This window comes from Columba livia, chromosome 22, assembly GCF_036013475.1.
Source record: "Columba livia isolate bColLiv1 breed racing homer chromosome 22, bColLiv1.pat.W.v2, whole genome shotgun sequence".
Lineage (NCBI taxonomy): Eukaryota > Metazoa > Chordata > Aves > Columbiformes > Columbidae > Columba > Columba livia.
The window spans coordinates 2,140,321-2,165,184 of NC_088623.1; the positions used below are offsets into that span (position 1 = coordinate 2,140,321).

General features: G+C 53.8%; 2 protein-coding genes across 2 annotated transcripts; both read left to right on the plus strand.

Annotated features, from left to right (window-relative positions):
- The first annotated feature begins 862 nt into the window (after positions 1-862).
- TNNI1 (troponin I1, slow skeletal type) lies at positions 863-6,776 on the plus strand. The gene is given in 8 exon segments (XM_065038280.1): positions 863-1,004; positions 1,295-1,329; positions 2,560-2,601; positions 3,214-3,345; positions 3,433-3,522; positions 3,987-4,163; positions 6,046-6,156; positions 6,403-6,776. Coding segments are annotated over 7 exon segments (711 nt in total). The 5' UTR covers positions 863-877; the 3' UTR covers positions 6,154-6,156; positions 6,403-6,776.
- A 6,034-nt stretch (positions 6,777-12,810) lies between these two features.
- On the plus strand, positions 12,811-24,255 carry LAD1 (ladinin 1). Its single transcript, XM_065038278.1, has 10 exons — positions 12,811-13,267; positions 16,344-16,484; positions 17,521-18,028; positions 18,444-18,587; positions 19,249-19,298; positions 20,130-20,202; positions 20,797-20,928; positions 21,321-21,410; positions 22,592-22,669; positions 23,027-24,255. Exons 1-10 carry the CDS (start codon positions 13,230-13,232, stop codon positions 23,030-23,032), a joined length of 1,260 nt encoding a protein of 419 aa, XP_064894350.1. The 5' UTR covers positions 12,811-13,229; the 3' UTR covers positions 23,033-24,255.
- Positions 24,256-24,864: the final 609 nt, after the last annotated feature.

Genomic DNA, 24,864 nt, shown 5'->3' on the forward strand with positions numbered 1-24,864 from the left:
CCCGAGGTGCAGACCCACCTTCCAGGGCTTCGCTTGATGGCGAAAGGCAGGAGATGCGAGAGGCTTTGCCCAACCCTTGATCACATCCACAGAGCCAAAGGCTTTTCTGCCATCCCCAAAATAAACTGGGGGGAGCAGCTGCCACCTGCCCTGCTCAGTGGCTTCCCTGCATGTTCTCTGGAATGTTTGTTGGATCTCCAAAAACCTCTGAAAAAGAGCAAAACCAGGGGGTCCATCTGGATCTGAGCGATGTGGCTTCTCGCAGAAAAAAGTCCTGTTCTTGGGATTTTAGCTTGTAAACCTGGAAATCTGGCGGGCTCTGTGGGAGGTGATTCCTGATGGGTTTCTATGGCTTTTCTCTAATCAGCCCCGTTCCTTCAGGCTGCGGCTCTGGCCAGGCAGCGAGGGACACGGGGAGGGGACAGGGATGAGCGAATGGAGCTGGGAGCTGCACGATTTGCTCGGGACGGGCTCCTGGGAGAGGCTGTTTGAGACAAGAATGTTTTCTTTCCCCCAGGAGGAATCTCTTGGGTTTAAGGGGGATGTAAAGAGATAGAGGCAAAAAAATCCCAACTTTGCCATTTCCATTCTAAGGACTAAACTCACAGCTGGAAAACACTGTTTCTTCCTGAAATATAACATTAGTTTTGTACTACTCAGGCTTGCGCGGTGCCCCAGCTCCTTGGCAGGAGAGGGCAGTGTTAGCAGCAGGGAGGGGAAGCTGGCGGGGCAGCGCGTTTGGAAGCAGCTGCCAGGGCATAAGGTTACACATAAAATGTAAAATATGAAACCGTATTTCACCAGGGATGCTGATGTGAAAGGCAAATGCTCAGCCGCTTGGCAGGGGCTTGTTGCCCCTCCCTCTGTCTCTCCCGAGATGGATTTTGGCCCCACCGCCTTTGCCATTGTCCACAGGGAGCTGCGGGACGGGACTCCCCGAGCCAACACAACCCAAGGCGCCCCATTTGTTGTGCTCTTCCCAGCCACGCTTGCCCCCGGCTGGGGTGGGTGATGCAGCCAGCGGGGAGCAGCTCGGAGCTTGGGAAACCCTCCGGGGAGCAGGAGCCGGGTCCTGCAGGGCCGGCTGCCGGCAGGTCGGAGCTCGCCCCAAATCAGGATTCCTCGGAGCGGTGCGGTTCATCTCGGTGTTTCACGGTGAAGTTGCGGAGTCGCTTCCCTGCGCCGACAGCACGGGGCAGCACCGGACCTCGGGAACTTCCCGCTGCCGCTTCCTGGGTTTGGGTGCATTTGGGATTTGCTCCTTTCTTTCAGCTTCTTTCCCTTTTTCTTGCAGGTGAACAGTGTAACACCGCGATGCCGGAGCCGTAAGTAGCACGAGTTTCCCCTGGATTTGGCTAAATCCTCAGCTGGGCTGCTCGTGCCGGCTGAGCTTGTATATTTTTTGGGGGGGTTTAGCTGGGAGAGCAGCCCACGAACCAGATATCTGTGCTGTTCGCCTTGCAAAAACCTGTTTTTAAATAAAAATTGTTAGCCATTTCAATGTCCCAATTCAAACCCGGGGCTTTCATAGATACCAAAATCAGGATCTGAGGTGGGCAGCACTTGTTTTGCCATGAGGGTTTTCATAGTACATTGTACAAATATAACATATTGCTCAGTGTGAACAGAAGGGAGAAATCACCCTGCAGGGCTTTCATCAAGCAATGGCACTGAGATACCCCAGCCCTGCAAACCTGAACAGGGTCCGAGCATCCTGCGTGAGGATGCGTGAGGAAGGTGTGAATGAGGATGTTGTGACGCGAACCTCAGGGACCCCACTGGGACTGGCACTACAGGCACTGTGACAGCTCTTGTGCAGCATTTTCAGTGGCGCTTTGGCTTTCTGAGCCATAGCTGTGAGTGCCCACTGCATTTCCGGAGAGCACATAATCTCAGACCCGGCTCACCTGCAGATGATGACTATTAGATAGAGAAATAAGGAAACCAGCTGCAAAGAATTAGTTTGATGGGGAGCAGCTGAGGGAGCTCGGGGTTCAGCTAGAGAACAGGAGCCGAGGGGAGACCTTCTGATCTCTGAACTGCCTGAAAGGAGCTTGGAGCCAGGGGGGGTTGGGCTCTGCTCCCCGGGAACAAGCACCAGGAGCAGAGGAAACGGCCTCAAGTTGCGCCAGGGGAGGTTGAGGTTGGATCTGGGGACAATTTCTTCCTCAAAGGGCTGTGGGGCATTGGAACAGGCTGCCCAGGGCAGTGCTGGAGTCACCATCCCTGGAGGGTTGGACAGACGGACATGAGGTTCTCAGGACATGGGGCAGTGCCAGGGGTGGGGGACAGTTGGACTCAATGATCTTGAGGGTCTTTTCCAACCAAAATTATTCTATGTATCTATAAGTCACATGAAATGCTTTTCTTGACTGTCACCTCTTTTTGACTCTTATTCACTGGTGCCTTGTTCTCTTCTCTTGTTCCTTACTGCTCCATCCTGAATTCCTGCATGCAGGGAGGTAAGTGCTTTTCCTTTCGGGAGCAACCTCCATGCTGCTCTGTGTTTGCTGTGGGTTTGTTTTCAAGGGGTTTATGTTTTTCTGCCCTTTCCTCTAGAGAAAATCCAAGATCACAGCCTCACGCAAACTCTTGTTGAAGGTGAGTCCTGAGGGCTGGAAACTCCCTGGGGTTTGTCTTGCTGGGGAAAAGGAGCCGGGGCTGAGGTGCGTGGTTGGTGGGACATTGATGGGGAGTGGCAGAAGGATGGGCAGCTCTTGTTCCCACCTCTTGTTTCTCAGAAATCCTCACTCATGTGGTCTTCATGGCCCACACACCAAACAAACCTCCCCTCGTCTCCACTTTAAGGTGGGGAGAAACTCCAATGCCTTCAACTCTAAAGCCACAGCCTCGAGTTTGTGTACCAGCAGCTCTGCAGCACAAGCTTGAGAGCTCCCCACGTTGTGGCTTGGGAGAATCATTTATTGCCACAGCAGAGCAAAGTGATGCAAAGAAAGTGCCGATGTCAGCACCCATCGGGACCACCGCAGCCCTGTGGCACCTCTGGCCATGCTGTGTCCCTGCCTGCGGGGCCACCACACGAAAGGTGTCGGGATTTTTTGATGTGTGTTGCAGCAGCACGGCAGTTTTGGGAGGACAGCTGCAGCAGGGAGGCAGGCAGGGTTGTCCCATCCCACACATGTTGCACAAGGAGTCTCGGGGGAACAGAGGAGCCCATATGTTCATGCTTCTGCCATTTACCTGTGTTTGTAGAGTTTGATGCTGGCAAAAGCAAAGGAGGAGTGGGAGCAGGAGATCGTGGACAAGCAAGCGGAGAAGGAAAGATACTTGGCTGAGCGGGTCACACCGCTGCACACCAATGGCCTTTCCTTGAGCCAGCTCCAGGTATCTCCCAGGGCCGAGGGTGGAGTGAGCTCCTTGGGAGCGTGGAGGAGCATCGCTCACTGCTCTGCTGTTGTGCTTGGCCCCCAGGACCTGTGCAGGGAGCTGCATGAGAAGGTTGAAATTGTGGATGAAGAGAGATACGACATTGAAGCAAAATGCAACCATAACACTCGGGAGGTAGGAGACAGGATGGGCTGTTCACTCCTCTGTTAACTCCCTCCCACATGGTAACTGGGGCCTCCGTGGGGGTCTGTCATGGGCTGGGCTGAGCTTGGATGTAGGGCTTGCACCAGGGTTATCTAAGGGTTGGTGTTTGCTCTCCAAGGTGTCACTCAGCACAAGGTTCATCCCTGTCTCAGGGAATTCAAACTGTCCACTGGGTCCAGAGGAAGCCTCCTCATTCTGATCATCCCTTGTACCTTCTCATGGTACAGCTGCCACTCCAGCAGGCTGGGGCAAGGCAGTGACAACAGGTCTGTGCTCAGAGGGACAGTTGGTGAAGAAGGTCCCCATGGCTGCAGGAGATGTACAGAGCCCTCTGGCGCTCCGTCTTGCCAGAGACTCCTGCTTCACACAGGAGCTTTGTGTGCAAGGCAGCCATGCAGTGACTTCCCACTCCTCCTCCTTTCCTCACCCTGCAGATTAAGGATCTGAAAATCAAGGTGCTTGATCTGAGAGGAAAGTTCAAACGCCCTCCGCTGCGGCGAGTCCGCGTCTCTGCTGATGCTATGCTGAGGGCTCTGCTGGGCTCCAAGCACAAGGTCTCCATGGACCTGAGAGCCAACCTGAAGTCTGTCAAGAAGGAGGACACAGAGAAGGTGGGTGACTCTTCTAGAGGCCAGAGATGGAGACACCTCCTAGGGATGCCCTTGCCCACATTCTCCAAGGTCCCCTGTGAAGCCTGCATGGGTTCTGCTCATCCCTTGTAAGCCTCAGAAATAATCCTTGTGAGGTACTGCCATTGTGGGATGCTGTGGGACCACCTGGGAGCAGTTGGACTGGGCCAGGTGACCGGTGGATGATAACAAGTGAGATTTAGCACTGCGGCCACGATGCTTTTGTCTCCCAGAGCACCCAGGGGTCTTTTGGGTGGGGGTCCCTTGGCCTGTCTGTCAAGCTGTGATTGCAGAGAGTTCAGCTTCTGGTCTTCTAGGGAACCAGAAGAGTTCCAATTCAATGCAATCACACCCAGAAAACACCCAAGAAACTCCCAGACCCAGATTAGATAAGGCAGAACAAGCCTGGTAAGCATGCTTGGCTTGAGATAAATGGCCCAGGTCACATCAGGTTTGCAGAGACATGTTGAGGGGAAAGTCTCAATACCAGAGCTAGAGAATGATGCTCGAACCTGCCTGGGGTGTGCAGGCACCCCAACGTGAAGAGTTGTGCCAGTTTTGTAGGGCTTCCCCCAAAACCAAGGTTTTAGCCTTTGGTCCCAGCTCAGTAGGTGGGATGAGAATCACAATTTGCAATTATTTTTCCTGTTTTTGTTTCCCTCCCCTGTTGTTAGTATAGCATGTTTTCAGTCCTTTGGATAGAAAACTGTGTTTACAGTCCTCAACACCAGGTGGTGAATAGATCTGAGTTTATATTAGATGTCGTGAGATGATTTTGGGGCATGGCTTGTAATCTATGAATGCTTGTGGGTTGGCAGAGCAGACACCTGGGCCTGATCCCAGAGCTGCCGTCATCTCCCCTTGCTGCTCTGGAAGCGGCTGCCAGGCTCTCACCGTCACACCAGCAACCCCAGTGTCCTCCAGATGCTTGGAGAAGGTGGAGATGGGTTTTATATGGGCTGGGGCATCTATGCAGAAAGTGGTTTTGCTTGTGTTTGCCCCGGTGTGCTGGTGTAAATCCAGAGTAAGTCCAATGTGGTGATTTCTTCTTCCTAAAGAGATTTTCTGGGATTTTTGTGCCTATTACATTAATGAAATTTAGACAGGCTTTGGCGGGGGGGGATCCACATGAATTCAGACATCCAGCTCTGGGTCCTCAGCACAGGACACACATGGAGCTGCTGGAGAGAGGCCAGAGGAGCCACAGGAATGATCCGAGGCTGGAACAGCTCTGCTGGGAGGACAGGCTGGGAGAGCTGGGGTGTTCAGCTGGAGAAGAGAAGCTCCGGGGAGACCTTATTGCGGCCTTTCTGGACTTAAAAGGGGCCCATGACAAAGATGGGGACAGACTTTTGAGCAGGGGCTGTTGCGACAGGACAAGGGGTGATGGTTTTAAACTAAAGGAGGGAGATTCAGGCTGGACATGAGGAAGAAATTGTTGGTCCTGAGGGTGGTGAGAGCCTGGCCCAGGTTGGCCAGAGAGGTGGTGGCTGAACCATCCCTGGAGACATCCCAGGCCAGGCTGGACGGGGCTCTGAGCAACCTGAGCTGGTGAAGATGTCCCTGCTCATGGCAGGGGGAACTGGGGGAGCTGGGAAGGTCCTTCCAACCCAAACCATCCTGTGATTCTATGATTCCCTGAGGAGATCGGACCACTGTTTCCCATCTCTTGGCCAGCTTCCCACACAGTGGCACATGGTGGGGCTGGGTCAGAGATAGAGGGTGTTTGTAAGAGGGCAGCTGCCTTCCTCCCGCTGCCTGCATGCCAGGCCAAGTGCTCTGTGGAATGGGATGGGACAGTATGGAGCTGCTGGTCACCCTCTCACATGGCTGTTGCAACCTGTGTCCCCATCCCTCCCCACAGGAGCGCCCCGTAGAAGTGGGCGACTGGCGCAAGAATGTGGAGGCCATGTCAGGGATGGAGGGGAGAAAGAAGATGTTCGATGCTGCCAAGTCCCCAACCGGCCAGTGAAAGGTAGGGGACTGTCCTCTTCCCCTGTGATGCCCTGTGCCCCCTGCAGCATCCCCCTTCTTCACCCTGGACCCCCATTGCAGAAAAGGCACCAGCTGCCCCATCTCCCACCCCACACATGACAGGTGCCTGTCCCGCATGTCCCCACCTCACACTCACCCTACACATTTTGGGCATCACTGGCTCCAGCTTTCAGCACCCAAAATCTCCTCTTCTGCCCCACTGCTCTGCTCTGTTTCTTTCCCACAGGACCATGGGGACGAAGAGCCACCCCCCCCCGCTGCCTCCCTGTTCCTGGCTGTCCCTTGTGTGCTTTGCCTCTCACCCTGAATTCACCACCGAGATGAAACATATGGACGACTGTGTGGGAAGGAGATCCAAGCTTCTTTCTGTCAGCTCTGCCACCAGCCCTGCTCCTGCACTGCCCCAGCACAGTGGCCCCCCGGTGTCACCTGAACAGGCCAGACTGTCTCCAGGAGGCCACCGTCCAGCTGTCCCCTCCTGCCACTGCACAGAGACCCCGGGGGCAGCTGCTGGTCCCCCCTCTTCCCCATTCCCTGGCGGGTGCAGCCTGAGATGTACCCGCGCGGCTGCATGTGTATTAAAGGACGGTGTCCCGGGCAGAGCGCTGCGTGGGCTTGTCACTGTGGGAGCACTGGCCAGGGGATGGTGCTGGCCCACAGCCCCGTGGGGACCTTTCCTGCCACCCTGTGATGTCCCCATGCTGTCCCCTGGGATCACAATTGGTTTGGGCTCATCCCTTCTTGTCCCCCTGGTTGTTCCCAGTGGCCCACAAGCTCTACTGAGACCCCCAGCCCCACGCAGAGTCCCTCTCCCCTCCCCTGCACCACAGCCCCTGCAGCAATTCACCAGCCCCAAATGTAGCAAGGTTTGGGTCTTGCTGTGGAGATGACGGTTCACCAGCTCCCCCAACCCCTTCTGCTCCTCTGGGTTTGGAAAAACCTTCAGAGCTTTTTCACCCAGGCACCAGCTGTCCCACTGGCTGCCCCATCACAGGCACCAGAGCCATGGGATGTGGGACAGCCCCATTTCAAGGCTTAATTCAAGCAGTGTTTCGGATAGAACTAGGGGTGATGGTTTTAAACTAAAGGAGGGAGGCTAAGGATGGACATGAGGAAGAAATTGTTGTCCCTGAGGGGGGTGAGAGCCTGGCCCAGGTTGGCCAGAGAGGTGGTGGATGAACCATCCCTGGAGACATCCCAGGCCAGGCTGGACGGGGCTCTGAGCAACCTGAGCTGGTGAAGATGTCCCTGCTCATGGCAGGGGGGCACTGGGGAAGCTGGGGAGGTCCTTCCAACCCAAACCATTCTATGGTTCTGTGATCAGAAATCACACATGGCAAGATCCCACCACTAAAGGTAAAAGGTTTTGGTGGTGATCTCGCACCTCCAAGCTTGCAGGAGCTCTGCCGAGGCAGCGTCCTGGGATCTTGCTATCCCCAGAGGGAACTCACACACTCAGCAGTGATCCTGGCAGAGGAAGAAAGGTGTGGAGGGAGAGGTAATCACTGCTACCTGACCAACTGGTATAGCTGGAAAATGCAGAGAGGTTTCATGGAAACAAAGGCTTCTTCAGACATGGAACAGAAAATGGCAAGCTGACTCCAGGTTGAGAACGGTTGCTCTGAGCTTAGTGCAATTATGGTAATTTGGTAATTAAAAAAAGAAAAAAGGGGTGGTGTTTGTGGTGCAGGGAGGGCTGGGAGTGAGAAGAAAGGCAAGATGGGCGATGGGTCTGTGGGACCAGGCTCTGTCGATGCTGAGAATCCAGCCTGTGCCCAGCTCATCGACAGACCCTGTGCACCGAGACACCGAAACTGCTGTAGAGCAAAACCTCTGGGGCAGCGGCACGTCTCTGCAGCCCCAGTGCGAGCAGCCGGGTGTATCAGCAGAGCCCACACGCACTCATCACAGGCTGGAGCTGAGTCTGCGTGGCTGCCTTGTGTTTTAGATTAGCGGGGGGAAGAAAAACCTCATCCCAAAACTCTTTGTTCTGCAAGTTCCCCTACTTCTTCAAAGTACGACACTCCCCAGTCACCATGTCTTGCTTTCATCCTTCTACAGTGAAAAATCACATTGATCAGTCACGGGGAAATGAAGTTTTATGGATTGCAGCTTTATTAGAAACACAGAAAAAACCCCATGTGCTTGCAGGGGTTGAATCCCAAGGGGAAAATGCGTGTGTCTGCTCTGAGCACAGAGCTCTCCGGGTTGGAGCAGGGGATGGGGAGCCAAGTCTTCTCCTCCACCTCCGCTCCGGAGCTGCTTCCGTGGCTCTGGGCAGCTTGAGCCTCTTGTCCCAGGATATTCCCAGCTTCTCTTGTCCTGAGCCAGCTCTGCAGTCCCACCATTGCTTCCCTCCTAGGTGACAATAATCTTGACTTCTCTCTGAATTAGAAGGGAACTCTATGGTAATCCCTTTTTACTGAAAATTCAGCCCAAATGAGGGACTTGCAAGGCTCCTATAAGGGAGAGAAGCTGATGCTGGAACAGTCGCTTATGAAATTGTATTTATTTCCAGAAGAAATGCAAAAGCCAGTCCTGTCTCTTCAAACGGAGCAGAGCCCTGTCCCTGCCCTCTGCCACGCTGCTCCATTGCAGCCAAGAGCCCCCAAAGCAAAGCGCTGGAAGCCTGAAGTTGCCAACATCATTTAAATTGAACAGTAGAAAAAAATACTAATCAATCCAATGATTTTCTACTGAAAAGGTTTTTTTTTCTGGCAAAACTACAGTGAGGGAGATGCAAAGGGCTTGGCCTGACATGGCCTTTCAAAAATGTCCCTCCTAGTTGTCTGTAAGATGGTCCCTTCCTTTCCTGAGATGCTCTACAACCTCCTTGCTAATCAGCCATGGCTGGAGACGACTGAATCATGCCCAAATATTTCCCTGAGCGTATTTGCAGCTCGGCAGGTGGCTGGACCTGCAAAGGGAGGAAGGGGAGGAGGATTAGCAGCAATAGGCAGCCCCAGTGTAGGAAAGGGTAAAGTTTATCCCATCCACGGTGCTCTCAGTGCCAGATCAAACCCTGTGGCTGTAGCTGCACAGGAGGTGACCTGGGACCATCGCACCACTTGGGAGGGTTGTAGCACACCACCCACCACCCCAAGGGTTGTCACTGCCGTCCTGTGTGTCCCTTGCAGTATAAACTGGGGAGAAATGGGTTTCTTCACCCCTGTATTCCCCTCCTGCTGCCCTCCAGGCTGGGGTCTTACAGCCCGGGGAGGAGCGGGGCTGGGTTGGAGTAGAGTGCTTGGCTTGAGCAGGTACATCCACCTTGTCCACCTTCCCTTGCTGTGCCCTCCCACTGCTCGTGTTAGAGGGGATTTCTCACTAATTGCAACTAATTTCACATGCTATCAGGGATGCAGTCTGTCATACAGCTGCTGGCAATTAGTCACACATTCTATCCATGGCCTGAAAAGTCTCCTCTGCCACCACTTCTGGGGATGCCCATGGTTCTGCATCAGTAGAGATGGGGCATCACAGCAGATGGCATCTAATAAGATGAGACCTGCAGAGGAAAATGGGAACATGAAGGACACTGTAGAATCTATGGGGCACCATGGTGGCATTTCTGAACCAGGATTTGTCTAGCTCTTGTAGCTAGGTATAAGGCAGTTTGGCCAATGTATATTACCTTCCTGCAGAAAGCACGAGTCCATGGTTGGGTTTTGTTCAGTTTCTGAGCAACACACATCAGTCTCAGACATTTTCTGGCTTTCTTCTCACAGCAGAGCTATCTCCGTGCTATCATTCTCTAGCGCATTGCACACATCTTCCTGAAAGCTGAGGGAATTGTGGCTGGGGATGGACAGCCCTGGACCATCCCAGTGCCTGCAGAGCACCAGGGAGACCTTTGTGTGCAGTGGGGAGCCGAGGTTCCTACAAGGTTTGCTGGTGGGACCTTGGTGAGTGCTGCAGTTGTGGGGTGGCACCTGAGCCAGGGTGAAAATCCACATTCCTGGCCATCGAGCCCCATGGCCCAACCTGCTGGGGAAGCTGATGATGCTGGTGACTCCGCTCCTTTGGCAGCAACAGGGATGAGCCCATGGAGCCCAGGGAGCAGCTGAGCCCTGGTTGATGCTGGGGATGGGCACGGGTGGAGGTGGCGGGTTCAGTGCTGGGCCCCACAGGGAGGCTGAGGAATGCCCTAATTACAGCCTGGTGGTGGAAATTGGGAGATCTGCACTGCCCTGTAGCCAGAGAAACAGACTCTCTGCCTAGGGATGAGACGCAGGACACTGTTCCCAAGGGAAAAATAAAACTAACCCTGCTGATACTGGTCTGGCTCCTTAGTGGGTATAAATGTGTGTCTTCTGCTGATCTGCATCAGATGAAGATCTGATAGAGATGCAGCTCTGCCAGCAGAGCCCTCCCGTGCAGCGGCTGGAAAGCCACCCCCGGGCAAAGGGGAACCTGCAGAGAAATGTGGTTTTACACACGGTAGAGCCCTGTGGCACAACTCCTCTGGGCGCCAGCTCAGAGCTTTGCTCTCCCGTCGTAGATCTGGGACAGCAGATACGGCCGCCTGGTGCGTAGGATAAATGTCAGACTGGTTCCCCTGAGCACGGACCCAAGACCCTGCCTAATTTCATCACCTTCAGCTTCCTGGACCTGAAGTTGGGTCTGGGCTTTGGTGATGACCTCAGTGAGGTGAAAATATAAGTTTTCACAAAGGGAATAGATTTCACAAAGTGACTGGCATTCACCGAAGCGTCAATGAGCTGGTGGATAAGGGTGACCTGGCAGATAAGATTTCAAGAAGCAAAGACCTTTAGATCAGCCACTGCTAAGAGGGAAAGTCCAAGTAGAGGTAAATAATCAATTAGCAGATAAGAACTGATGGTGAGATAAACAAACTCTACTGATAATTCTTGTGTTTTCAGGCTGATGATGCAGACGTTCAGAAAAATCTTGCAGGGCTTGGGGTTTGGGGTTAAAATGGCAGGGGATGCTTGGGGGAGTATGAAGACACAGAGGGAAAAATCCAGCATGACTTCATGTACAAGATGATGGGCTCTGGATTGGCCGTTGCCTGCTTGGGAGTGATAGGTTTGGATTATGGTAAAAATGAAAAAACAGGAGGAACATCAGGGGAAACATGAGCTAAACGCTCCATAGCGGCAAAGATCTCAAACCATGAGAGATTAGTGATTTGTGCTGCCAAACAGCCCAGCAGGACCTCATTCAAACTGAGGAAGAGGTGGCAGCTTTTCCTGCAGTGGGGAACAGACTCCTTGCTGAAGGATGGTTTTTATACTAACAGCTTTCCTGGGTTTGAGGGAAAATGTGCAAATCCACAGAGGAAAAAAACACTAAAGGGTCTTAAATAAGGAGGAAATGACCTTCAGCTCAAAAGGTCTCTGAGATGAAAACAAAGACCGGGGGAGTGTGAGGGGTGAGTGTCATCGAGGCTTGTCCTCTGCCTAATCCCCTGTCGCTAAATGCCTGTCTAGAATTTCTCCATCTTAACAAGAAGAGGAATCATAAAACATGAAGTTTTATATTCCTTTGCTGTGTAGATCCTAGCTGGGGCTGTTCTTTCACCATGTTTGGTCTAAACCGTTACTGTTAAGTCCTGTGCTTCAGTGATATCCTTTGGCAACGAGTTTTGCAACTGAAGTGCTCACTATGCATTAACGAGAGAGGTTTATTGCTTTATAGCAACTTGCTGATGTCGAACTGCTATATATAGTTTGTCAGCAATTAGCAGGACACTTGCAAAGTTATTTAGGTAATTTTTTTTCCTGTACGAATGAAAACACTTGAAAGACAACTGATGACTGCAAGAAGAAAGAAAACCAGATAACGAGGCCTCCTTGGAGCAGATGGCTCATTACATAGGGCTATCTTATAGAAATGGGATTTTAGTCAGGAACCTTTGATTAAAATAGTTCCTTTGGTTCTCAGGTCCCAGGCTGGGCGAATGCGTGGCAAGCCCAGCCTTATAACCAGTCCCTTGGGGATGGGTCTCACCAGGATCATAGAAGCATAGAATGGTTTGGGTTGTAGGGACCTTCCCAGCTCCCCCAGTGTCCCCCCTGCCATGAGCAGGGACATCTTCACCAGTTCAGGTTGCTCAGAGCCCTGTCCTTGTGTCCTGGCCATGAGGTGTGGTGGGACTGGCCCCAGGCGGAAACCAGGCTTGCACCTGGCTCTGTTGTGCCTGGATGCCCCCGTCACCCCGATGAGACAGCCCCCCCATTGCCTTCACACCTGGCTTTTGAAGGAGAGTGTTGCCCTGCGTACATCTGGGGGGTCAGGGTCTCAGGACCAGCCTGGTGGGCACGACAGGTTTGATGGATGGGTCCAGGCATGGGACCAGCCTGGACAGACAGCCCCCCTCTGGCACAGGGCTTCAGCACCCAAAAACTGGAGCCCCCGAGGCATCTGCCAGGTACTCTGAGCCTTCATGAGTGCTCCCTACTGCAGCAAAGCTCACAACGACACAGAATCCCTGATGTGTCAATCCAAGATGTCCAGAAAAGGCTGAAAGGAGCGGGGCAGGCTCCCATGCTCTTCAGAAAACACTGGACTGCACCCAGACGGAGGTGTTTTAATAACTGTTTTGGATCCCTGGGAGCCAGCCTCCTCCCACTCAGCCCAAGGTAATTCACCTCCTCCGCCAGTGCTGGAGGAGTTGTTGACTGGTGGAGAGTGGCTGGTAGAACAGGTTCTCTGCAGGGAGTTGTCTCCGAAACCCTGGGAGACCTGGACGGATGGAGCCCTGAGCGTGGGTCTCCGCTCGAACCCTGGCACAGGAGTGATTAGCTTTTGTGTGGCACTCCTGGGCAGGGCGGCTTTTGCGCGGCACCGCTAGTAGACAAATTACAGCCTTGCCTCTGTCAAGGTAGATAAGAAACCATGTGATGCAGCCTGATGGTAAACGGGTTGCAGGCAGGGTAAAGGTGCACAGGGAAATAACCTTGCAGGGAGTTCCTCCCTCCTCGGGGAGCGGAGTCTTTGTGCAGCGCAGATCTCCGCGGGTCCAACAGCCCCTTGGCCTTGATGCTCACGCAAGTTTTCGGGGCTCTCTGAATCTCACACAAAGCAGGAATGTCTTCTAGCAGAAGGAACTGGTCGGATCTCTCCAGGTAGGTGCTGTGGTTTAATGCTTAACCCTTTCCACCGGTGGGGTGAAGGGGGCGAGGGGGGGCTGCCGGCATGGTGGGGTCTTGGGGAGGATGGGAAGAGGGGACAGCCACCGCGGGGCTGGTGCTTGCAGAGAGGTGCCAACCCCAGCGAGTGCTCAGTGCTGCTAGAGCTTCTCGTGGGTGGGCAAGATCAGAGACAAGTTCATTTCTGCTGCACAGGGAAGGTGAGCACTGTGCAGGAAAATGGCTCTGGAAATGCATCCTTGCCCCATATTGGGTATATTTTTGGTCTGGTTTGCCTTTCCTTGGGGTAGGAGCTGGCTGGCTGGGCTGTGGGCTTGCTCTGGAGCTGGCTGCGGGGTTTTTTCACTCACCCCATATCCATACAGCCCCTGGGTGCGTGTCCCGACTCCGCCATGCAGAGGTTGCAGCCTCTGCCCATCCGGCGCTGAGCAAGCCCTGATTCATCGGCAGCCGCTGAATGATCCCCAGCCCCGCGGCGTTTGCCAGTCTGCTCAGTCTTTCCTAAAAAGTGATTTTGTCTCCAATGAAGGAGGGGCAGGTGGGGCTCGTGGGTGAGTCAGGGGCTCACGCAAAGCCTGGGTGATGTGGGGATCACCCCCAACCCCTCAGAATCCAGGACAGGCACCACCAGCCTCAGCTGCCCGGGCGGGGTGACAGTGACTCAAACACAGCCGTGATCTCCCACCAAAAGGAGCAGAAATCCTGGATGTGCTGGTTCCAAGACCTCAGTGCAAACCCCGGTATTTAGGGTAGGACACCCACCACAGCCAGCCCAGAAATGGGAATTAAGTGCCACCCCGTTGCTCATTGCTGGCACACACCCTGTCTCCATCAGGGATCCAGAGGGCATCCCAGCCCCAAACAGATCCTCCTCTGCAGCGTAGACCTGCCCGAACGCCAGCCCGCGGGGTCCTGCGCCCAGGCTGTTTCACAACCTGGGAAGGCAGTTTCTCCTCTCTCATTAGATGAGACAGCGTTCACTGAAACAGCACAAATGTCAGATATCTCAGCACTAATGATTAACAGGGCAGGAGAGGACAAGGCAGGGGCAGACTTGCTGATCTTTTTTTATTCATCTCTTTGAGGTTAAAAAAGGTAAGACAGTGAGAAATGAATCCCTCTTGGAAAACAGGAGGGAAAGACTTGCAAAGCAAATCCAGAGCCTAATGGGTGGTTTACCTAATTATTAATAACGAGAAACTGCATGTTGATAATGCCAGATTATGTGCTGCCTCTGCAGGAGCCAAGTGAATTCAAGGCAGGAAAATCTCATTTTCATTTTGAAGGAGCTTGTGCATGTGAAAGCGAAGAAGTAACTATCTCTCACAGGGTCTAAAGTGGCGTTAGCACTGTGCTGTCACTGCTCGAGGGACATGCAGAGGGTGCTTAGAAGAGGCAGCTGCGTGCATACGTCCCCATGCATGTGCTGCCTTTGTGGGGTGGGAAGGTGTGTGTGCAGTGATTGCTGCAGCACATCGTGCTGGGAGATCACACCACGCCGTGCAAACAAAACCGTGCTGCCTTCCCAGTGCAGCTAAGCCATGCACAAATATTTACAGGGTCAGGCCCAAGGAGCTGAGCAGGGAGGTGTCCCCGATGTGGTGAGAGCTGGATGGGGATGCTCATGGGCTCCCTGGGGCAACTCGCAGCCTTCTCCATCCCCGTCTTGCCCGGTGCCATGAGCAGCATCAGGGACTACCCTGCAGCCCCCTAGATGTGGGTCCCGTTGCTGTTGGGGTCTGAAGGGTGCCTGGGGGAACAGAGGGAGATGGGGATGGAGGGAAAGGCAGCACAGCCCCAGCATCGCCCTGTCCTCAAACAGGCGCTGAGTGTCAGCCAGGACCCGTCCTCCCTTCACTCTCCGTTCTGCTCTGCTGACCCTTCTGCCCTCCCCCGCCTCCCTCCACCAGGAAGAACAGAAGCCGTGAATATTTGCGGGGGGTAATGCGGTTTAATTTATGACCCAGCTTTCATTACACAGTAACTCATAAACCATGCTGCAAGTCACCGTGTCCGCAGCGGCGATACCACAGGCCCGGACCTGCTCTGACTTTCATGTTCTTAAAAGTCAAATTCAAAGTAAACTCTGAGTCTGGATGAAACCAGAGTGCCAGCTCCAGAGCTGGGTCACCGTGAAGGGACAGATCCTGCCAGGGAGGGCTCTTGGGGCTGTGGGGACCTCCACTGGGACCCGTGCATGTGTTTACAGCTGGTTGAGGACTATAGCTTTAAGTAAATGAACAGTGTCGAGAAAAGCTCAATCCAGCCAGTAAAGACATTTTCCAACACAGTTCATGCACCAATAGAGCGGGTGGGCAAGTTTTGCACAAAGAAAGGAAGGGAAAACTGGTCTTTCCCAAAAGAGTTTTTACTCAGGCTGACATTTTATCAAAAAAAATATATATTTGGCTTGTGCAAAATAAAATCTTTAAAGATGACTCCTTAAAGATGATTACAAACCTTGTCTTTCTGGTACAATCTGTGATTATAAACACTTCCCAGTCGAAGAGGAGCTCCCGTTGTCCCTGTTTCCAGGCTGAGCTTGTCAGCAGTGCTTACCCTTCAGCCTCTGATGCTTTTGCGTCTGAGGTTTTTCGCTCAATAAAAATTAAAATGCCATTGCCACAACTTGTGTTGGGGCTAAAATCTTCTGCCACTAGTGGTTACCCTCCCAGTTCATGTGGTTGAGATTGGTGTGGTGGCTCTCAGGTCTTGGTCTTGATGAGTTACAGGTTAAATATCCTTGCCTAGGAAGGTTTGCTTAATGTAGGGATTCCTTTTAAATGAGTGCTCCCTCCAAAAGAACAAATTAGGAGTTGTAAAGCCAAGTGCTTGTGTTGGGAAATGCCTGCATCAGCTGGGTGGAGCGAGGGTGCTTTGCCACACATTGCTCGCGTTGGCGTCCCTCTCCTCCAGCCCCCATGCAGGTGGGGATGGCAATGTCCATCAGCCCCTTGGCCCTTGCCCAAGGGTGTCTCAGTCTCTTTTCTTGCCTGCAAGCTCCCTGTGGAGGACACGGCCTCACCATTTCCTTGTGTTTCATCCCAAACAGCCTGGCCAGGCAGAGGACCCTTGAGGATGAAGAAGAACAGCAAAGGGAGCGCCGGCGAAGGCATCGGAGCCTGCTGTCCTCCTCATCGACAGATGAAGAACCTCCTAGACCTGGGAAAGACACCAGTCCAGCTTCTAGCAGGTGTGTGGGGTCCTGCCAGCCTCTGTCTTTGTCATGATGCTGATGGTTCACAGCTTGCTGCCTTGTTTTTCTCAACCCTAGAATCATAGAATGTCCTGAGTTGGAAGGGACCTGCAAGGATCATGGAGTCCAACTCCTGTCTGTATAGGACAACCCTAAACTTCACACCATGTGTCTGAGGGTGTTGTTAAATTGATTCTTGAACACCATCAGGCTTGGGGCCATGACACCTCCCTGGGGAGCCTGTCCAGCACCTCTGGGTGAAGAACCTTTTCCTCATGTCCCACTGACCCTCTCTGGCACATCTTCTGCCATTCCCTGGGGTCCCCTGAGCCAAAGCTGCTGCAGCTGGTAGAGTCTCTTGTGGATGCGAGTGGGCTGAGCTGTGGGAAGAGCAAGGGTGCAACAAGCCCTTGGGCAGAAGGATGGGTTTCAAGGGAGGAACACGAGAAGAGGGGTGTACCTCTGGTGGGCTCAGTCCAGGGCCTTGGCATGTCCCATGGCACAGAGAGACGGCGTGCCAGGGTGAGGGTTGGTGCCGGGGCTGAGCTCAGGGGGGTGCTGGCCATGCCCTGGTGGGATCTGGAGCAGGTAAGAGCAGACAGGCACCCAACCAACTCTGCAGGACAGGTGAGCTGAGCATGCAGAGCCTGGCTCATCTCCTCCTCCTCCTCCCATGAACCTTGCAGTGATGTTGTGTGGCCTTTGCTGAAGTGGGGAGGTGACCCAATGGCTTTCCAGGGATGCTCCCTAAGTCCCTTGCTGCAGGGAGCTGGGATTTGGAGGTGCCCTGAGATCAGGCTGCCCTTACACAACCCATCCTACTCCCTAAATTGATCCTGGAAATGTCCAATATTCAGAAGGGTTTTGTTCACAGTGGCACTCTTGCTCTAGAGGTGTTTCTGTGTTTCAGACAGGTGGGATTTTTATGTCCCCCCAGAGCCTTTCATCTGAGTTGACCTGACATGCAGCACAAAATCCATCACTCTGGCCCTGGGGTGCTGACGTTGACCCCTCATTTTGTCTCTGTCTCCAGACCTCAGTCCTTGGTGAAGCTGGTGTCTCCAGAGGATGGAGAGGAGCGTAAGCTCTCGGAGGCACTGAAGACGCAAGAAGGGAGAAGGACAAGGGCCCCGATGGCTGTCTCTGCAAAGCTGAGGCAGGAGAAGGAGCAGCAGGAGCCAGGGGTGGGATTGAGCCGTGCGAGGACAGGGACGCAACCGCGTGTGGGGCAGGAGAACATCCAGGATGGCGAGCGGGGTCAGGATGCAGCCAAGGGCAGAGGGAACCCACCAGGACACCAGCACCCGGAGCCAGCCTCGGAGAAGAAGGCAGTGGTGAAGGGACGTCTCTGGGACAAAGAGGGACAAGGTGTGGGGACACCTCGGGAGGAGCCAAGGAAGGAGGTGGGGGAGCCGCCAAAGCGGACATCGCCGGAGCTGGGGGGCTGCCGGCTGCGTGAAGTGAAGATCCTGACCAGGCAGGGAAGCCGCAGTGTGGAGGAGAAGACCGCCTTGGTGGTGAACGCATCACAAGACCAGCAGGTGAGCAGGAACAGACAAGGCACCAGCCCTTGGGGTGAGAGCTCCTGCGTGCTGGGAGGACAGCAGAGAGAGGGAGAGCCCAAAATTACCAGGAGGGAAATGGGACCCATGGGCTTTGGGGGAAGCTCTGAGAGCTGTAATCTATGAGGTGGTGGACAGGGTCTCACCACATCCTTTCCCTCCCTTGCATGTACTATTTTGATCACCTCCTCCAGCAAGCCCCTACTGATTGCCATCATGCTTTCACTGAGGAGGTGTTTGGGGCTTTGCATATCTGAGATAGCCAAGGTTTGTAGGATTTCCTTCTCAAACTCCTGCCTCCAAACCTGCTTCTCACCCTGGCTGCTCTGCTCCCTGTGCCTCAGCCTCTCTGCAGACTCTGCAGAGATGCATTGGACGTCTGCTTTTTCCTCAGCAACAACCCAGAAATCCCTCAAAGGAGGTAATACAGCTGTCTCTCACCCGAGAAGAACCTGCAGACAAGTCAGATACTTCTCCAACTCATGTCACCTACAGCAGCTCCATCAGACGAACCAGCCCAAGAACTGTCTCCTTTCGGGTAAGAGCTAAAGCGAGTGGGTTGCTTTGGTCTCCATGTTATGTGGCAGAACCTGTTCCCAATAGTATGTTCAAAATCTGGGCATTGAAGTTCTGCTTCAGCCTTTTCTCCAATTCCATGTGCTGTGCCTGACCAAAGGCCTGTGATGATGAACACGTCCATGTTCGTATGCTTTGTGCTGGCATGGAAACTTGTGGGAAGTGATGAGAAAACAGGGAGCTTGTTGTCCTCAGATTTTCCAAAGACTCACAGGAGTGACCATCTGCCCTCTAGCATTTCTCTGAGAGCACAGGATAAAAATAAAATCAATCCTTCTTTCTGTTCCTTTTTACATTTCTGAGAATATCTTAAATTCTAGACTGTTCAAAAAAGATCTTTGGAATAAAGTGCTTGGAGAGGCTGGGAAAGCCAAGAGCTGTTTGAGATCCTCCCTGCTGTGAATCAGGGCTGACTGGCCAGGCTTAGCTGACAGTCATGATGCTTTATTGCGAATAAAACTGCTAGCACTACAACATGTCTCTTGTCTGAAGGGCTCTGAGATATAAGTTCTGGTGTGGATGAAAATGGAGCTTGTTTGAAAACGAGGGAGACAAATCTGAGACAGTTTCTCCCATATTTATCTTTGATAACCAAAGATGTCTTCTCTCCTTGTGTCTTCCAGGTGATCTCAAGAAAACAGAAAGAAGACAGCCAAAGCCCTCTCTCAAGGAGGTCAGCACCTCTCTTCTTGTTACTTTGGTCTTGCTTGGCAGGATTTGTCATCCTTTGTTTTCCAAGGGAGGAGGAGGTGATGGGACCTGGTACCAGCTAGTGAGTGCCCTGGCACAGGTCTGCTGAACATTGGTCCCTGGAGTGCCTGGCTGATTGGGCAGGGGACAGGACAATGTCCAACGTACAGCTTGCATCTGCACAAGATCCCCCAGCTGGCTCCTGCTCTCTCTTGGTTGATGCAGTTTCTCACTGGTGCTTGTGTCTGCACAGGAGTGGTTAAGTGTTGAGCGGTGCAGCACCACAACAGGGTCCCATCCTTGCAGATAAGAACACCCACTCTACAGGTCCATGAGCAACCTGATCTGGCTTTGGTGGCCAGATCAAGCAGTCTTCCACATCTCCATGGCAAGGTTTGGACAGGTGGCATAAAAACCCTTGAGGAACCAAGGGCTCAGGTGTGAATGCAAGGAGTGGAGAGGATGCCCGCCCTCACCTGTGAAAGTGAGGCAGGACGCTAGGCTTGCATGAATGCATACTACAGGAAAGCTTATACTGATATCGATGAAGATGCAGTTCAGACCTGGCAGTGGTGAAGACAGGGAAAACTGAGGAGCTCAGAGCTAGTTTTCAGTGTACATTGTGGCCCCAGTAATGTGGTGATACCCAGAGATCTCGGTCACCAGCAGGGAATGAGCTGCCTCGATTCACTCGGCGGAGGGATGCAGGAGGAGTGCCTGGGTTGGATGGGGTCTTCTCCTCCCAGGACCATGGGCTGAGTCCCAGGGCATCCTAAGGAGGCTGTGTTCAACTCCCTCCTCTCTTCTTCACCAGTGCAAGTCTGAGGATCCCAGGGAGCAGCAGCACCATCGAGGAGAAGCTGGAAAAGTACAACTCAGCTGTGCAGGTATCAAAATCCCTTGGCACAGCTGGGCTGGTGTGAGGGATGTGTGGGGAGAGAGGTGATCTGGATCAGAATAGGGAAGGGAGAGAGGGATTGAGCTGCACTGAACAACCAGCACTAATGGGGTTGAAGAAGATTGGATCTGGGGAACAATTTCTTCCCCAAAGGGCTGTGGGGCATTGGAACAGGCTGCCCAGGGCAATGCTGGAGTCACCATCCCTGGAGGGTTGGACAGACGGACATGAGGTTCTCAGGACATGGGGCAGTGGTGCACTTGACAGTGTTAGGTTAATGGTTGGACTCAATCTTAAAGATCTTTTCCAACAAAAACAATTCTATGATTCTAAGGTGGTGCCAAGGTAGAAAAAAGGGATTGGCCTCAGGGATTTAGGAGCACCGAGGGGATGTCCATTGGAGAGGGTCATGGGGATGTTGCATGGTCCTGCTGGGGGAAGCAATGGAGCAAGCCCATAAACTGGTGATGGGCAGGGAGGGGACAGACCCCAATGGGTTTGGGGCACAAGCCGGAAGCTGGACTTTGCTTTTTACCGCTTGGGGTGCAGCGCAGCCCCTGCTGATGCTTCTCTCTCCTCCCAGCGCTCGGAGGTGGTGAAATCATCCCTGACCATTCAGAAGAGCCTCTTGCTGTCCTCAGACGGGGTGGCCAGCAAGCGCAACTTCTTCGAGGGAAGCGCTCCCAGCAAGGCTGAGCCGCTCGCTGTCAGGAAGGTAAGAGCTGGCCTGAGCAATGACCTTCCAGCAGGAGCTTGCGTTGGGGCAGGCACCAGCTTTTTGGGCGAATCTTCCCCTCTTTGGACACAAAAGCACAGCGCAGCAAGCTGCTGCCCGGATGCAGTTTGGTGTGAGCTTGGTGCCTGTTGAGCCCAGACTGGGCTGGGCTGGGCTCAGGCAGTGGCTGACACCGAAACTCTGCTCTGGCGGTGTGTGGGTTCATGCTGATGCGCTGGTATTTAAGGAGCTGGGTTGGAGCCAAGGTGTAGGCTGGGCTCTGCCTGATGCAGGTTTGCTCAGTCTCCCCGTGCCCTGGGGACTGTCGCAGGTTATGTTGGTGCAGTGGGAGAGCTGCTGCCATAAACCTGATGTCCCTCTCTGTGCCACAGGACAATCTGAAAATCCCGGGATCAGTGACATCGCGCATTAATCTGTGGATCAGCCGAGCTCAGGAGCCTGCCAAGGAGGAAAAGAGCAAGGTACTGGCTTATCCTGACACCTAGGGCTAGAGCCCTGAGGCTAGGCAGCACAGCAGGATGTGTCCCTGCACCTGCGCTGGTGAGGATGGAAGGGCTGATGAACCCTTGTCTGAAACCGTTAAAGGGTCCGAGAGGACCTTAGACAGGGTCAAAGGTTTTGGTGCTGCAGGGCCATCATGGTGAGATGTTGGGGCTCTGCTTGTTGCTGTGCCTTGATCCTGAGCCCAAAGTGCCCAAGGCAGCTGCTCCCAGCCCATGGTGCAGTGAGGAAGGAGCAGATACCAGGGGGGTGTATGTCCCAGGGGACATGCAGGGGACCTGGCCCCGCCACCGGTGAGAGATCACCCCAGCATGATCCATCTCTACCAGTGTCTGAAGGACTAGATCTGATCTGGAGGCCACTGGAGATGAACCATATGCTCAGTCCTTCAGTGCTGGGCTCTGCGGGGCTTGGAGACCCGTGTGTGCACTGAGAGGTCCTGCTGCATGTCGGGTTTGGAGCAATTTGCACCACTGTGTGTATCCCAGCCCCCAAAAGTGGGGTGTCTTGTGGCTGTGGTGTCAAAGTGCCCAGCTGAGGGGACTCAGGTGTCACCACTTTGCCACCATGACTGCTGCATGGACATGGATGTGAGGGAGACAAACAGAAGACCCTTTGGCCTTACATTATTTTGCTGTACTTGGAAAGGAGAGGTTCAGCCAGACCCCTATCGCTGTTTACAGCAACAAGGTGTTTTGCTGCTGCTCATAGCAGAGTCTCCTGCAGCTGCCCGGGTACGGGACCAGGAGGGGCAGCTCCAGCCCAGCCCTGCAGCCGGGCAGGCAGGTCCGGGCACCCCCTGCGCTGAGCTGCGGGGATTAGTGCTGCCCAGACGTGTCTGCACCAGAGACTGCGCTGGCTCTGTCTGCCAGGAAAGGGTTTGCTCCTGGGGTCACCCCTGGGTAAAGCTTGCAGCTCCTCTATCAGTTTTTCTTGTAATAACGCCTGCTGCCCTCTGCCTCTGTGAGCTGGAGCTGCACTTGGTTTGGAGGGTTTACCAGGTACAGCATCTGCATCTCCACCTGCTGGTTTTGCCTGGGGCATGTGTGCTCAAGGTTTGGTTAAAGTCAGAGCAAGGCAACACTGCACATGATGCGTGGGAAGAACCTGCTTGTGCCACTGACACCTCTCCTGTTTGCAGGACATCAGGAAAATAAACAGCCTGACAAACCGTGATGTCTGGGTGAAGCAGCCTGGGGACACCCCTGGAGACACCAAGGTAGACATGGAGCTGCTCTGAAAGCTGGTGAATCCTCTGAGCTATAGGCGGAGCTGGGACCTGCCCGCTGGTGTGGGGCAGGTGTGGGAGAACCAGGTTATGGGGGTGAGATGGGTCGTGGGGGACATCTAGGACCCAAAGACTTGGGAGACTCAGCAGGAGGGGACAACTGGAGACAGCTGTAAGGGTGGGAAGTCTGATCTGGGAGAAGAAGGCAAGTAGCATGTGATGGGATTTAGGGGATGCCTTCCTGTCCCATCCCCTGTTTGGAAGAAGTGTGGTCCTGGTTAAAGCAGCTGCCTTTGCGGGGTTTGCAGCCTCAGGCACAGTCTCACTGTTCCTCGCTTTCTTTTCCAGTTGTAATAACATCAGTGGTAATATCAGACAATCTGGGAAAAACTGAAGATCAAAGCCCAGCCCTACCAAACCGTCCAGCAGCCCACTGCCATGAGAATGCCCGCACCACCTGTAGGTGCACCCCAGGTCGCCAGGGTCCTCTGCTCATGGGATGGGAAGCAAGAAGGCTGGAAGGTTATTCCTGTGCCCCCAGTCCTGACTCACTGCCTGTGCAGGAGCACCCAGGCCTGGAGGCTTCTTGCAGACGCTGGGTGCAGGCTCTTGCCTCATTTCCTCACAACATTTTGGTGTTTTGCTCCTAATCTCTGCCCGTGCCTCATAACTGTTCTAGCAAAGGGGATCAACCTGTTCGTCTCCCTTGCAGCTGGATGATGCCAGTGGGGCAAGAAGCTGCCTGGCCAAGGGACATTCAGCTGCATGTCCATGGATCATGTAATAGAATTACAGAATCATAGAATTGTTTGGGTTGGAAGGGACCTTCAAACTCATCGAGTCCAACCCACCTGCCATGAGCAGGGACATCTTCACCCAGCTCAGGTTGCTCAGAGCAGTCCCTGCTGCCTGTTCATATGGGGTGAGGTGGGACAGGCAGATGTCACTCCCCCCTCCCAAGCTGTCACTGCTGGAGGGACCCAACCAAAGGCAAACGGTGTTTGTCAAGTCACGTGTGCACTGGTGCAGCTTGGAGATGCCTCATGGAAGAAAGATGGACATGATGGTCTTGGTGCTTCCCTCCAGCATGCAGCTGAGCCAGAGCCTTGGCCTTCTCCCCCCTACCCTTGCCATCCCCTGCCCTCTACAAACAGTGACCCCTTTCTCTCAGTGATACGGGAGGGGTGGCCTGGCCACAACTCTATTTTTTAGGTTGCATGGAGCTGAGTGCCCCATTTTTGCCCCCTTCCCTAAACCATTTCCTCCTTGCCCTTTGCCTATGCAGAGCCTTGATTCTGCACCCCCCGGCTGCTGAGCCCATCCAGATGGGATGTGGGGTGCTCTCTTAAGTCCAGCTTCAGGGCACTGTGGGCAGCCCATAAAATGATGCTCAGACACTTGTGCTGGGGCCATTCAATGGGCTAGAGCTGTGCCTTGAGCAACAATTGCGGTGTCCGAATCCGGTGTGGGACTCTACTACTGCTCCTGGATCTGATCTTGCTTGTTGGGCTTTGGAAATGACCTGGTTTTCTCTGTGTCTTTTTATTTTTCTAATAAAAGTTGCTCTATTTAAGACACTCCCAGTGACCATCTTTGGGGCTGGGAGCCGGAATAGTTCATTTCATTTCTTCTAGTAAGAGGAGAAAAGGCAAAAATCTGACACAAATGTGTTCTGTGTGGGTAAAAGCAGCCTGAGACTCTTCCCTTCTCATTACAGCATCTTGGACTCGATGCATGCAGCATCTGAGCAAGCCTGGGCTGGGGGCTACAATGGAGGGTCTGGTCCTTTGCTCGTGGCTGTGTCCTCTTATCAGTGTCCCCAGCCCTAGAAAAGTGACAGCTGGCTGGCTTGTGTCAGCCCCTCGGGTACTCACGTATCTCAGTCTGGAGGGTTTTAAATAGCAAATCTCTGAGGCCACACAATAGCTTGGGCTTATATGGGCTCCTGGGGGGGAAGGGGGAGCGGCAGAGGGGGCCGGGGCCGCGGCTGCCGAAATAGCAGCTCACAAGTGTTGCATTCCTTGCTGGGCGCCGGGCACATTCCTCCCGACGCTGCCCGCCCCGGGGTGGGCGCTGGAGCCCCCTTAAAGCCTTCTGCCCCCAAAGAGCATTTCCCAGACACCCACCAGCTTCCCCTTGGCTCCCGGGACCTCACTGGTACCCGTGCAGAGGTAAGGCTGGGCAGT